The sequence below is a fragment of the Myotis yumanensis genome, unplaced genomic scaffold, assembly GCF_028538775.1.
Source record: "Myotis yumanensis isolate MYYU_CA2020_CCGP unplaced genomic scaffold, mMyoYum1.0.hap1 SCAF_4, whole genome shotgun sequence".
Classification (NCBI taxonomy): Eukaryota; Metazoa; Chordata; class Mammalia; order Chiroptera; family Vespertilionidae; genus Myotis; species Myotis yumanensis.
Genome location: NW_027223755.1, coordinates 8,209,316 through 8,222,177, shown reverse-complemented (window position 1 = coordinate 8,222,177; position 12,862 = coordinate 8,209,316). Strand labels below are relative to the sequence as shown.

At 36.8% G+C, this 12,862-nt stretch overlaps 1 protein-coding gene across 2 annotated transcripts in view; it reads right to left on the bottom strand.

Moving 5' to 3' along the window:
- NADK2 (NAD kinase 2, mitochondrial) overlaps positions 1 to 12,862 on the bottom strand; it is a 31,420-nt gene that overhangs the window by 2,538 nt on the left and 16,020 nt on the right. Inside the window, exons 7-11 of one of the 2 annotated variants that reach the window (XM_070411828.1) lie at positions 12,029 to 12,107; positions 9,472 to 9,537; positions 7,887 to 7,982; positions 2,807 to 2,862; positions 2,621 to 2,674 (exon numbers count right to left, since the gene is read on the bottom strand). In XM_070411828.1, coding sequence (XP_070267929.1) covers positions 2,621 to 2,674; positions 2,807 to 2,862; positions 7,887 to 7,982; positions 9,472 to 9,537; positions 12,029 to 12,107 — 351 coding nt within the window. The remainder of the gene's footprint in view (positions 1 to 2,620; positions 2,675 to 2,806; positions 2,863 to 7,886; positions 7,983 to 9,471; positions 9,538 to 12,028; positions 12,108 to 12,862) is intronic. The other variant, XM_070411829.1, reaches the window with a different exon arrangement.

Below are 12,862 nucleotides of genomic sequence, written 5' to 3'. Positions count from 1 at the left end.
GCAAAATGAAAAATGGATGCTATCTCCAACTCAGAAGCAGTTCTGTTCCACAGCTCTGTTTAGTATCAAATACCTTGGAACTCACTACATGTTCCATTAAAAAACAACATCAAACCTCAGAGGGAAGGTAGGGGAGGGTGGGGGTAAAGGGAGACATCAACCAAAGGACTTGTATGCATGCATATAAGCATAACCAATGGACACAGACACCAGGGAGGTGAGGGCATGAAAGGGAGTGGGGGGGGGGGGGCAATGGGGGGGATAAGGACACATATGTAATACCTTAATCAATAAAGAAAAAAAAAATAATAGAGTGCATTAGATCTCCAGAACATTAAAAAAACAACTCATAAATGAGGATTAGGTTCCAAGATTAGTCCACAGAACCGTACATCACTCACAGTAAAGGAAATAGTTACATTTTGGGGGGGAAAAAATTCAAAGCTAGTAATTAAACAAAAATAGAGGAACTAGTTGATGGCACTCAAAAATGGAACTTGAGTTGCCATATTTCCCCTGCCAAGTTCTTTTCCAAAAGATCATGTCAAAGAGTTCATAAGTATAAGTTAATAGTCTTGATATAAAATGCAATCTCAAAAATGACAGGCAATATGCTTTCACTTCTGAAAATGCCATTATTCAAGACAGTTTTAGAAATTGCTGGGACCTGCGATCTCTCCAACAAGAGGCGCATCAGAGTTGGCAGGCAATGCACAAACTGGTTCAAGACAACTGTGCGACGAAATCAGGCTTGACAGAATGATCAGTTTAGTAGCATATTAAAGACCATCAGATAATCTGTATTTTCCAAAATTTCATCTGAATTTTTGGGTTCCTTTAAAAACCTAATTCATGTTTTTAAAAAGAATTTGCCTCCCTGGGAACACACACATAAAGTACGTGCTGGCTCTGAAGAAAGTAGGTCCAGAGTGTCAAGTGACCGCGGCCCTGGCACTCACTGTTGCTTCTGAAGATAGTCAGATCCTCAGAGGAATAATGGTCATTCACAAAGCAGTTTGTTTATTAAGGGAAAAACCAACCACGTGATTGTATACATACCCTTAATTAATTTACATACCTGATATAAATTTCAGTTGATCTATATACATCATGTTTAAGTTAAATTACATAAGACTCAATTACTATAAATGCCCAATTTTCCTTTCTTTGACATAGATTTAATGCTATGCTAGCTCATAAGCCATGATGAAAATAATCTGTTAGATCTCAAACTGAGAGGAAGAAATACAGTCCAATTTAGAGAAATGAAAGGGAATTCAGAGATTTAGTCCAGTTTTTCAAACTAACTTAAAGACAAATCATCTGCCCAATGAAGGAATTCTTGTGTAGAAATCCAGACATACAAATATATGGACTGACACTTTATCATGTATTGCTAAATCATTTTAAAGGCAACCAACAAGAATGAAGTTACTCTAATAACTCTCAATTCAAGTGTGTGTTTATGTATGGATGACAATTTTAATCTCATATGCATTGATATCCACTTTGTGTAAGTATTTTACTTGGGGTTTATATGTTAAAAAAAAGAAGGTAGATGTAACTATAAATATGTTTGGGCTTTTCGTTGTTTTTTAAAGGAATTTACACCTTCATATCAAAGGATCCTCTTCAATTAAACACACAGAAGCTTTAGTTTGATGTCTACAACACTGATCCTGATAAATGAGTGGACTTTAGTGTGTTAAAATTTCATATGTAAATCAAACGAATGTTATTTTTCAGAATTTAAGAATTTAAATATTTTTAAAATAAAATTTAAAGAACAAAGCTGAAGAGTCCCCAAGCACCAGTGATCTACCTGCCCTCCTCCTTTTACAGCAGAGGGAGGGGAGGAATGAGAATCACAGTCCTGCCCATCTTTCAGTCAGGCACTGGTTGGTCTGGGATTGGAACCCAGATCTTTAACCATTTGAGTCCCAAGCAGCGCAATCGCGCTGCTGAGATTTTATGTCGAGAAAACATACGATTCGTTTGAGTCCCAGGGGGTATTGAAAAAACACTGTCGAAGAATCCCAAACAGTGCAACCGCGCTTTCTCTAAATGAGTACGAAAAGACCCAAACAGCGTGATAGCGCTTGTTTTATTTTATGTCGAGAAATACCAAGCAGCACAATCACATGCTTGGGACTCAAACGGTTAAATTCCCTGGTCAGTATCCTTTCTTTCAACAGGACTAGTTCTCTTAAAGGAACCCTGAGGTAACTGGGCAGGAGCAGGCAGGAGAGGGGCAAGCAGAACATGTTAGTGAAGTGAAGATAAGCATTCATAGCTCAGTGAATTTCCCCTCATTCAGAGGATATGAACGGCACTGAGTTTAGGTGTGCATTTCCTATTTGCCACATGTGTATTTTTCTGTATTTTCCTATTCCCCAAGGCATATTTGCAGTTATGCTGTTTCATAAAAGTTTTATATTATGATTTTTGTCGTTTTAAATTTTTATTGTTTAAATATATTTACTAGTAAAGGGATATTAAACATGTTTGAGACAAAAAAGTATTGTGCTTTGCTAAATAGACAAGTACACATCACAATAACATCCTAAAATCAATACAGAACTTAAATGAAACTTAGTAATTAAGATCGTTTGTCACTGACCTTTCTCTACCAGTTCTCTGTTCAATGGAAGACTTAAACTTCCTTGTCGTTTTGCTATTGAAAAAGGAAAGAGGGGATATATATTGATTAAATAAAATACTTTGTATCATGTAATAGCTAACACAGCATAAAACATATGCATTCTATAGTATAATTACAATGTATAATAGCTATTTTGGTACTCACCAATATTTAAAACATCTTCCACAGCCTGAGTTGCAACCCTGTTAATATTGAATGACCTAGAAACAAACACCACATAAATTCTTTGTTTTAATTCTAAAAACATACCAAAAGTGAGAAAGGAATAATCTACTTAATACACAAAGAACTTTTAGAAATTATCAGAAAAACACAACCAAAGACAATAGCCACTTCACCCAGTTTTAAAAAGTGGGCCAAGTACATGGACAGTTCATAGACCTATATGAAAAAAATGCTCATTCTTACTCATATTTAAGGGAATACAAATTAAAACATATAATTAAAACAAGGTTTTTCTCAGATGTGCAAAAATTAAAAACTGATAACGTATTGGCATGGATATGGGAAAAGAAGTATAGGAGTTGCCATCAAAGAGCAATTCTGCATTATTTAAATTTAAATAGAACATATTCTTTGATCTAGTAATTTATTGTAAGATATACTTGCATATATAATACACAAGGACACACAAGAATTTCACTGAGACATTGCTTATAATAGCAAACCAACTATATGTAGTAAAACTCAAATATATGTAGCAATAGGAAGCTGGTTAAATAAATTATAGCTATTCAGCAGAGTACTATGTAGATATTAAAGAATTAAATAGAACTAAATGTGTTGATATGTAGAGATAACCAATATATTAAGTTAAAAAACTGAAAGCATTATATAGTATATATGTTACTTTCCTGTTTTATTTATATTAAAAAAAACACACACAATTATACATATATTTGGTGATTATGCCTGGAGATTAGTACTAGAAATTTGAAATTAAAGAGAGACTAGCTTTTCATTGTATACTCTTTTGTACTATTTAACATATTTTTAATGTGTAAGTATTTAAGTCATAAAATAGTTTCCTTAAAGGTGAGAAATCCTTTGCTAGTATGATACCTAACTTAACCACTTACAAACAGATGTTATCACAAACAAGAATAACTTTTAAAAGTAGCTCTGTCCTGGGGTCTATATAAAGCAAGTTTTAAAAAAAAAGTTCTTCTAGAAACTTAGAATTATTCATACTCTTCTCACATGGTATCAGCAGACAATCCTAAGGAAAAAGAATAACATAAGGAGCCATACAACTCTAACCCAACTCAGTGACTCTTAACTTTTTTGAGGGGGGATAATAAATACATATCCCATTCTAACCCTATCTTCTATACATTTTGAAAAATGTGAAAAGATTTTGAACAATCTTTTAAGAAAAATGCATATACACAAATTTTTAAATTAAAAATTTAGGGTCATTCACAAACCAAATCCCTCTGCTATAAAAATCTAAAATCTGGCCCTTGCCTCTTCTTCACTATTACCTGCCCAATTACACATTCTGACACACCAAGCTCATTCTCACCTGTGTGCCTTTGCTCATACCTGCTATCTATATCAGTGGTCGCCAACCAGTGGTCCGGGAGGTCCAAAGGTTGACGACTGCTGATCTATATATATAAAAGGCTAAGCGATTGTCCAACCGTCCAGTAGGTATAATGCACACTGACCACCAAGGGAAAGGAGCTCAACACAGGAGCTGCTGAGCTTCAGTGACTTGGCAGTGGTGGTTCTCGGGTGACACACCCTGGAACCAGTGGAGGGAGCCCGATTCCGGGGTGCATCACCTGAAAACCGCCCTCTTGCAATCTGGGACCCCTCAGGGGTTGTCGGAAAGCTGGTTTTGGCCCGATCCCCACAGGCCAGGCTGAGGGACCCCGCCTGCCAGAGGGATCCTGCTCACTCTGCAGATGCCCTTCGAGCTGCAGCGCTGCCCCAAGTGCGGCCGGTGGGGGAGGGACCACGGGAGGTTGGCTCCAGGGCGTGTCTGGCCCATCTCCCCCAGTCCTGCCCCACTGGCCACCTTCTAATTAATTTCTTTTCAATGTGCAAAAATTCGTGCACTGGGGCACTAGTTTGGTAATAAAGCAAAATAGTTTAAGTGTCCTGACTGTCTTATTGTTTAGTATAAGTTCCCAATACCTATCTCACATCACATGCTATGAGACATAAAACACTTAGGGCACTACCTGGCTCATAGCAAGAACTCAGCACTAAATGAAAATGCCAAATGCAAGGGATATGTATGTTATATTCTAATTCCTGTGAATATCACATTTTTGGAAGATACTGTTTTAGATTTCTATTTTAAATCTAAAAGTCACATAAAAATGACCTATGTTTAGTAGGGTTCCATTGAATTAAATATATATAAAGGACAAAATATTTTAGTAAGTAATATCTCCTTACCATAGTTAAGATTTACCTTAGAAGAACAAAGGGCTAAGAAGACTTGCTGTAATATTCCTAGATTCCTATTATTAGGAATACCACTTTCCTATTAAAACCAACCCAAACTAAGTCCTCTGAATTAGGATTAAATTAAGACTAATTTCCTGTGGCTAGGACCTGAATCTCAGCCAGTTCATCCTACCTTTAGAAGTGGTTTATATTCTACAAAGACAAACTACATGACTACACAAGTGTTAGCTAGCACATGATCACTTTTTTTTCTATATCCTTTACCATACTAAGTTCCCATTTGAAATCAGACATACCTTGTACTAAAGACAACCAAATTGAAAGACAAATTGGGTCTCATATCTTCATTGGCTAGCAAAACTTTCTTCACTTAAGAGCACTCCTCACCCTTACATCTGCTAGGACAGAATGTATGGAGGACTGGAGACAGTCTTCAGAACTAACAGAAACGTCTGATCCCACTCTGTAGTACATCTCCCAGTGTATGTAGCAAATCATGTCCCGCAGTGGGAAGGGAACCAAGATGATAATGCAACGATTCAGACACACCTGCATACCCCGACTGGGGACCAAGTCCACAATCCAGGTATGTGCCCTGACCAGGAACTGAACTGGCAACATTTTGGTGCACAAGACGACACCCAATCAACTGAGCCACACTGGCCAAGGCAACCAATTTTTTAAAATGATACTTTTCATTTTTTCCCCAAAGGTTCATTTATTTGACTAAGACTGGGATTTTTTAAAAAATATGTTAAGTTATTGACTACTTATGAAGCAAGTGATATGATGTCTGAAAATTTACTTCCAAATAGGTCTTTATAACCCTAGCTGGTTTGGCTCAGTGAATAAAGCATTGGCCCACGTACTGAGGGTCCTGGGTTCGATTCCAGTGAAGGGCACATGCCTCGGTTGCAGGCTCAATCCTCACCCCAGTCAGGCATGTGAAGGAGGCAACCAGTTGATGTGTCTCTCTCATTGATGTTTCTCTCTCTCTGCCTCTCCCCTTCCCTTCCACACTCTCTAAAAAAATCAATGGAAAAATATCCTTGGGTGAGGATTTACAACAACAACAACAAATAGATCTTTATAAGATGAAAGGATATATAGGGGAACAGAGAAAACACAAGATTGGACATGGGGATTCATTATACTATTTTTCCTATTCTTGTATATATTCAAATTTTTTCACAATAAAAGGTTTTAAAAAGTAATGCTGAAAAATAGGAACTAAAACTCCATTTTAAATGACCCAAACTTCAGACCATAGTTTCATAAGCACTATTTGTGAGCATGTAGTTTTTACTCCAAAAATATGTGCATGAGTGTGTGCTAGGTACTATGATATGCACACACAAAATTAAGCAAGGGAAAAAAGTGACACTAGACACCATCCTAAATGCCTCAAATTGTTCAAACTAGCTGGGTATGAGCTTACTAGACCAGTGGTTGCCAACCTTTCGGACCTCACGGACCACCAGTTGGCGACCACTGTACTAGATAACTAATAATGTGGTAAACGCTATGAGAAAAAGTGCTAGAGAGGACAAAAAAGGGGTTAATTGTGCTCATGAAAAAAAATCTAGGTCCTAGTAGTTTTCCTACAGAGAGAATGACATTTGAGGACTGGATTTTTCAGCCAGTGGATGGAAAATGGAGAGCGTTCAAGTATTCAATGCAGAAAGAAGTTGCATTGAGTAAAAACAAAAGCCCAGAGAGAACCTGGCTTGTGCTGAGAATTCCAAGTAGCCTGCAGTGCCCCCTGTGCTGAGGGTTAGGGCAGAGCAGCGGCAGGCTGGTAAGGAACTCCAGGTCATACTTAAAGGGCCTTGTACGACAGACTGAGTAATCTGAACATAGTCAGGAGTTGATGAAAGTTTTAAAGCACAGACGGGGTACAGTCATATTTTATCTGCATTTTAGAAATGACACTCTGTTGGTAGGATGAATGACAGCCTGAAGAACAAAGGGCCAGGTACAAAGACTACTCACTAAAAAGTGGGGCCCAGGCTAAAGAAATGGCAGTAGAAATTAAAAGGGGGTAGGGTGGGGGTAAGGATTTCAGAAGTGCCACTGACTGGATTTAGAGACTGGTTTGTGGGAGACTCAAAGGTGGACTCAAGGTTTGGAGGAAAAATGTTTTTTCTCTAGAGCATTAACTCAGGGTAAACAGTGATACTATTAAGCAATGCAAGGACACAGGCAGAAAAACCAAAGACAGTAAGGCCAATTTTAAACGCACTGAATTTGAAAAGCTACTACCACTCTACCCACAAGGTAATTTTAGAACAGGAGTCTGTCCTCAGGAGGGGAGGCTGCTACAGGGAGAAGTCTGGGAGCATCGCGTGTGTGCGACGTACGAAGCAGAAGAGACTTCCCAGAAAGAGGTTCCAGGCTAAACAAGACACCAGAGCCCAGATTAGCCCTGATGAGACCTTCAATGCACAAACCTCCAGCGCCTGGTTTTTGTAATGGGCTTTGTTTTCATTTCTTTGCTATTATTTAAAATATTCTTCATTTTTAAGAAATATGTAGTACCTGGAAACATTGCTCATCTTCTTTTTCCTCTTTACAAATCTAGTGAGATGGGCTAAATTATGCCCAGAGTTAGGCTGCACTTCGGTCAAGGCAAGACTTCTAGACCCAACCTATGAGTGAAGCAGAAACCGAGCCACCCACACAGCCCCACCAGGCTGCCTGCTGTGTATCCGAGGCCTTAGATATGCCGATAAGAGATAACGAGTACATCACGTTACTTAAAATATTTCACAAAAGTCGATAAGCAGCATCCCAAGTGACTCACCAGGCCTTTGATCCCGTTCCAGTGCACAAATTGAGCCCTGAACTCTTCTGTTTTTCCCAGGGACCATCATCAATTGAAATCTCATAGTAGGAAGCCCTATGAATTAAGAATATAAAACTGGATTTGCTGAACTGGAGGCTCACAGTAAATAAGACACAGTCTTTTTCATAACTGAGGAAATCTCTGTAGGCCAGCCTGACTACTTAGTAGGCACACACATCATGATGCTAATGCTCATATTAAGTGAAAAAGTTAAAAAAAATCTGCATGTCTACATCCCTCTCTGATCTATGTGCTCCTTTCTATCAATACTTCACATTCCAACAGGGCATCTTCTAAGGTTTTTACCTGGCATTGCTGCTGCTGCTGCTTTTATGGAGTCAAAAACACACAGAGCGCCCTAGCCGGCTTGGCTCAGTGGACAGAGTGTCGGCCTGCAGACTCAAGGGTCCCAGGTTCGATTCCGGCCAAGGGCACATGCCTGGGTTGCGGGCTTGTTCCCCAGTGGGGGGTGTGCAGGAGGCAGCCAATCAATGATTCTCTCTCATCATTGATATTTCTATCTCTCTCTCCTTCTCCCTTCCTCTCTGAAATCAATAAAGAAATATATATATAAAAAAACACACACAGAGCCTCATTTCAGAATTCAAAAAGAAAAACCATTCTCTGGTGAGTGTCTTTCTTGGTGGCTAATCCTTGATATACTTAAGTCTATTTCTAATCCTTCCAGTTACCACGAGTTTCTGCTACGTTTCTGTTGAGTTACATACTATTGTGCCTTTTGAGTTGATAGTAAGCAAACAAGTTCAAAAGAAAATTCTCAACCAGCACTGAACTACTGGGCAGAACTAGAGATTTATATTTCTTACAGTATTTCATCAAATGGGTTTTCTGGATACTAGCAAAAATGATACTATTCTTTAACTGCATGAAAGTATAAGTGATTTGCAACTATTCAAAGAACTTTTGAAACATGTAAAAGTCTATTTTGTAAACTGTAACTTAAAATAATGTTGTCACTAATTAACACTGGATTATTTTTCTCTAGCAAATAAAAAAGTTAAACCCTTAATAAAATATAGCTTTTCAAAATTAATTATTAGACATACTTGCAAACACTAACACTCAAGGGATAATTTAACCCTTGCTCTAACCCTTTTAATCTCTCCGATCAAGCTTTGGATCTGTGAAGGTTTTATATGATACAACTCCTTTTCATTTTTTCTCAGAACTCAGCATTCTTCATAACAGTAAAAGATAGCACACTTAATATTCACATTTAATCTACTTCATTGCTTTATTATATCTTCTTAAAAAATTAGGGATTTTAGTCTCATTAGGAGCTCGTTATGTACAGACAAGCCAGCCAAATCACTGGAATGGTTGCTACTATGCCAGAATCACATGGAAACAAGAGATTAGAGGTGAGTGGGGAGAGAAGCGGAGGTGCAGAAAAAAAGTGATAGTCAGGTGAGAGATAATGAGCAAATTTAGTGTCATTCTTTCATACAGGTTTATCAAGATTAGTCAACTCATTGAATTTTTGTTCAGGGAATTATTTTTTTAAAGCAGCAATAAAACTCACAGTCCCTTTAGAGTGGGTATACTTCTTCTTAAACTGTCCACTGCTACAGCCCAAGAATATGACATTCTAGGTTAGAACAAATAGGAGAAAAGAAAAAAATGGGCTTTTAAAATGTTCTTAAATTTAAGAACATTATAAATGAGGCAGGAATAATATTGCTGCACTTTGTATTTTTTAAGCAAGGCACTTAAGTTTTCAGGGCACAGTGAAGCCTAACACAGGATCTGGAATCCGTTCTGATGCTGACTAGTTATATGACCTCGGACAAGTTCCGTGAACTCTCCAAATCTTTATCTCAATTTTTCCCCTGGTAAATACAACTACCTTTCTCACAGGGTTGCTATGAGCATTAAATGTGATACAGACACAAGATGCAAGTGCCTGACACATCACAGGCGTCTAATAAGTGGTCGTCACTTCCTTTCTGCCTGAGGGTCTATATCATAGCATCTTTCAAAGTAACCTCTAATACCGTCAACAGGGAAACCTCTTCCAATAGCATCCGAAGACAACCCCTGCTGTCCTTTATCTTAGTAAAGATGTAAGGTAAGGCATCAAAGAGCACAAAAAGCAGCAGCGTCAGACATTATTTAGAGATAATCCAACCAAATCACTACTGCACAGGAAATAAAAGCATTCAACCAAAACCTCCTACTGGGACTTCACTGAATGCCCAAAGTCTATCAGTTTATCCCAGTTTCCCTCCTTTCATACATTGTTTGATTTTTAGTAAGTACAAATTATAAAGCATTGCTAGCAGAAGCTCTCAGAAATTACAACCTTTAAAATATACAAACATAATAATATAAGCCATTAAATGACTTCCCTAGAGTAAAAGCATAAACTCACAAACCATTTTTACCTTTGTCATCTATTCATTTTAATAGACTTTCTCCAATCTCATTTAAAATTGTGGTTCTCTTATGTCTTTAGCAATAATATCAGATTATATCACTAATTAGTTACATTTTCTTCCTTCTCCCTCTTATTGCTTAAATGTACCCATTATTCATTTCCATATTGCTTCATATTTGATACACAAAAGAAAAAAACTTTATATACAGTATGTCTTACTATGTTAAAATAAATATTTTTACACTTTAAGTTTTTTAAAGAATATATCTTTTATTACTTTGAAGAATTTTACTTTTAATAATTTTTTAAGTTAAGCATTTTACCACCACCCTCCAAAAAATTAAGATACCATGACCTTTATCTTATTCATCTTTATATTGCTAGTGGCTCTCATAATACACACAGCAATGCATAATACATTTTTGTTGAATAAATTTGAAGTTACATTAATCCAAATAATTACAACTACTCAGAACAATTGTTCAAGTCATCCTGTTGAATCAGGCTGTTCTTTCCAGTACTACCTAAGTGAAATCATTGGCTAAAACATAGGTAGCTTTTTGAATTAAGACAAAATTACATATACAAAAAGGAGGAGGCATGTTCTAAAGCACTACCAAGAGGTAAATTTTATATTATAGCAATCATTTCATAACTAGTAACTAATGCATTTTAACTGGTAATGAACACAAAGTTTTGCAAAAAAACTCGACTGACAATTTAAGCATAAGTTATATTCAACACCCACAAAACAGATTTCATCCATAAAACTTTTAATAAAGAACTTTATTAATCTTAATTTTTTGCTAATAATGGTTACAAATCTTAACCTGGCAATATACTTGCCTTATGATGTTGAACTAAGAAGGACGCAATTGTTACTTACGTAGTATTCCTGACAAAAATGTTTAGGCTGAATCTAATCATGCAGAGGAAAAAAAAAAAAATCACACAAATCTAAAATAAGGGCTATTCTGCAAACCAACCAGCTTAGACCATTCAAATATTAATATCATGAATGACAAACAGGAGTGAGGCTAAGGACCTGTTATTAATTAATTCGAAAGGGCCATGACAGCCACATGCAAGGCGAGATCCTTAATTGGATCCTGGATAAAAACAAGCAAACAAAAAAATCAGCTTTAAAGAACATCATTAAGACAATTAGGTAAGTTTTAATAAAAGTTTTATATCAATTGCCGATGTATGCCTAGTAAGTATACCATTCTCTTAAGCATGCATAGATGATAAATATAAATGCACCTGTATGACGGATGAAAGGTTCTGGGAAATACTGCAGTCAAGAACCTGAAAAACTTTGTTTAGCCTAGGGCAGTGGTCAGCAAACTGCGGCTAGCGAGCCACATGCGGCTCTTTGGCCCCTTGAGTGTGGCCACGAAGATTCAATCGCACTGTACGTGTGCGCCTGAACGTGGTATTTTGTGGAAGAGCCACACTCAAGGGGCCGCAGTTTGCCGACCACTGGCCTAGGGTTTCACAAACTTTTTGGGTCATAGACCTTCTTTCTCTTTAATATGTATTAACGTGTATGAAGGTTTCAGAAATATTTCATTAAATAATTCATTTCTGTTACTTAGACAATATTAATTATTCACAAATCTTAGGTTGTAGAAATTTAATAAATATGTAAAAAATACTAACACGTTCAATTCCAAACTCAAGCTCACAGGTTTAAATGTACCTGGATGACAGGCTCTCCCCAATGAAGACTTCATTTAGTGCTCTCACTGGCAAAAGCTGGGGTCCTGAAGCCTCAGGCCCTGCAGGTAATGAAGAAACAAATCCAAGATAGCTCTTAAATTTTAGCAATGTTATGACATAAATTTTATAAAATTAAAATATTCATATTTTGTTGTAACAGAATCTATACTTTAACAGTATTAACATATACAGTAACTCAAAGTATTCAAAATATAAACCTCAAAGTCATCTTACATTACAGCTGCAATGAACTTTTCTGACTCTCCAAAATAAACCTTAATTCTTCTTGAAACAATTTCTCAAGAATGGTTAAAATATACTTATCCATCTCACAAGATTCTTACTGTCCCACTTAACTAGGTTTTACTCTGGAAACTTCAGAGGTGAAATGACCAAATACCTCCAAAGAAGAGGCATTTTGGATTTAAGCGGCACATTACATGCCTGGCTCACGTTGGAAACCAAATCAGTTGGTAGAAATCAGATCTGTTTTTTTAAGTTTTTGTTTTTCTTGTTTATTCATTTGTTGCTTTCAGTATTATATCCCACATGTGAGTGAAATTATATGGCTCTTAACTTTTTCTGTCTTATTTTAGGGTCAAATATATGGTGATGAAGGTGATTTGATTTTAGGTGATAGGCACACAATGCAATATACAGATTATGTATCTTAGAAATGTACACCTGAAACCTAAATAATCTTATTGACCAATGTCACCCCAATAAATTTATCTTAAAAAATGGGCTCAATACCAACTAACACTTTTCTATCCAAAAGAATGGGTTACAAAATTAATTAAAATGTGTGTTTTTA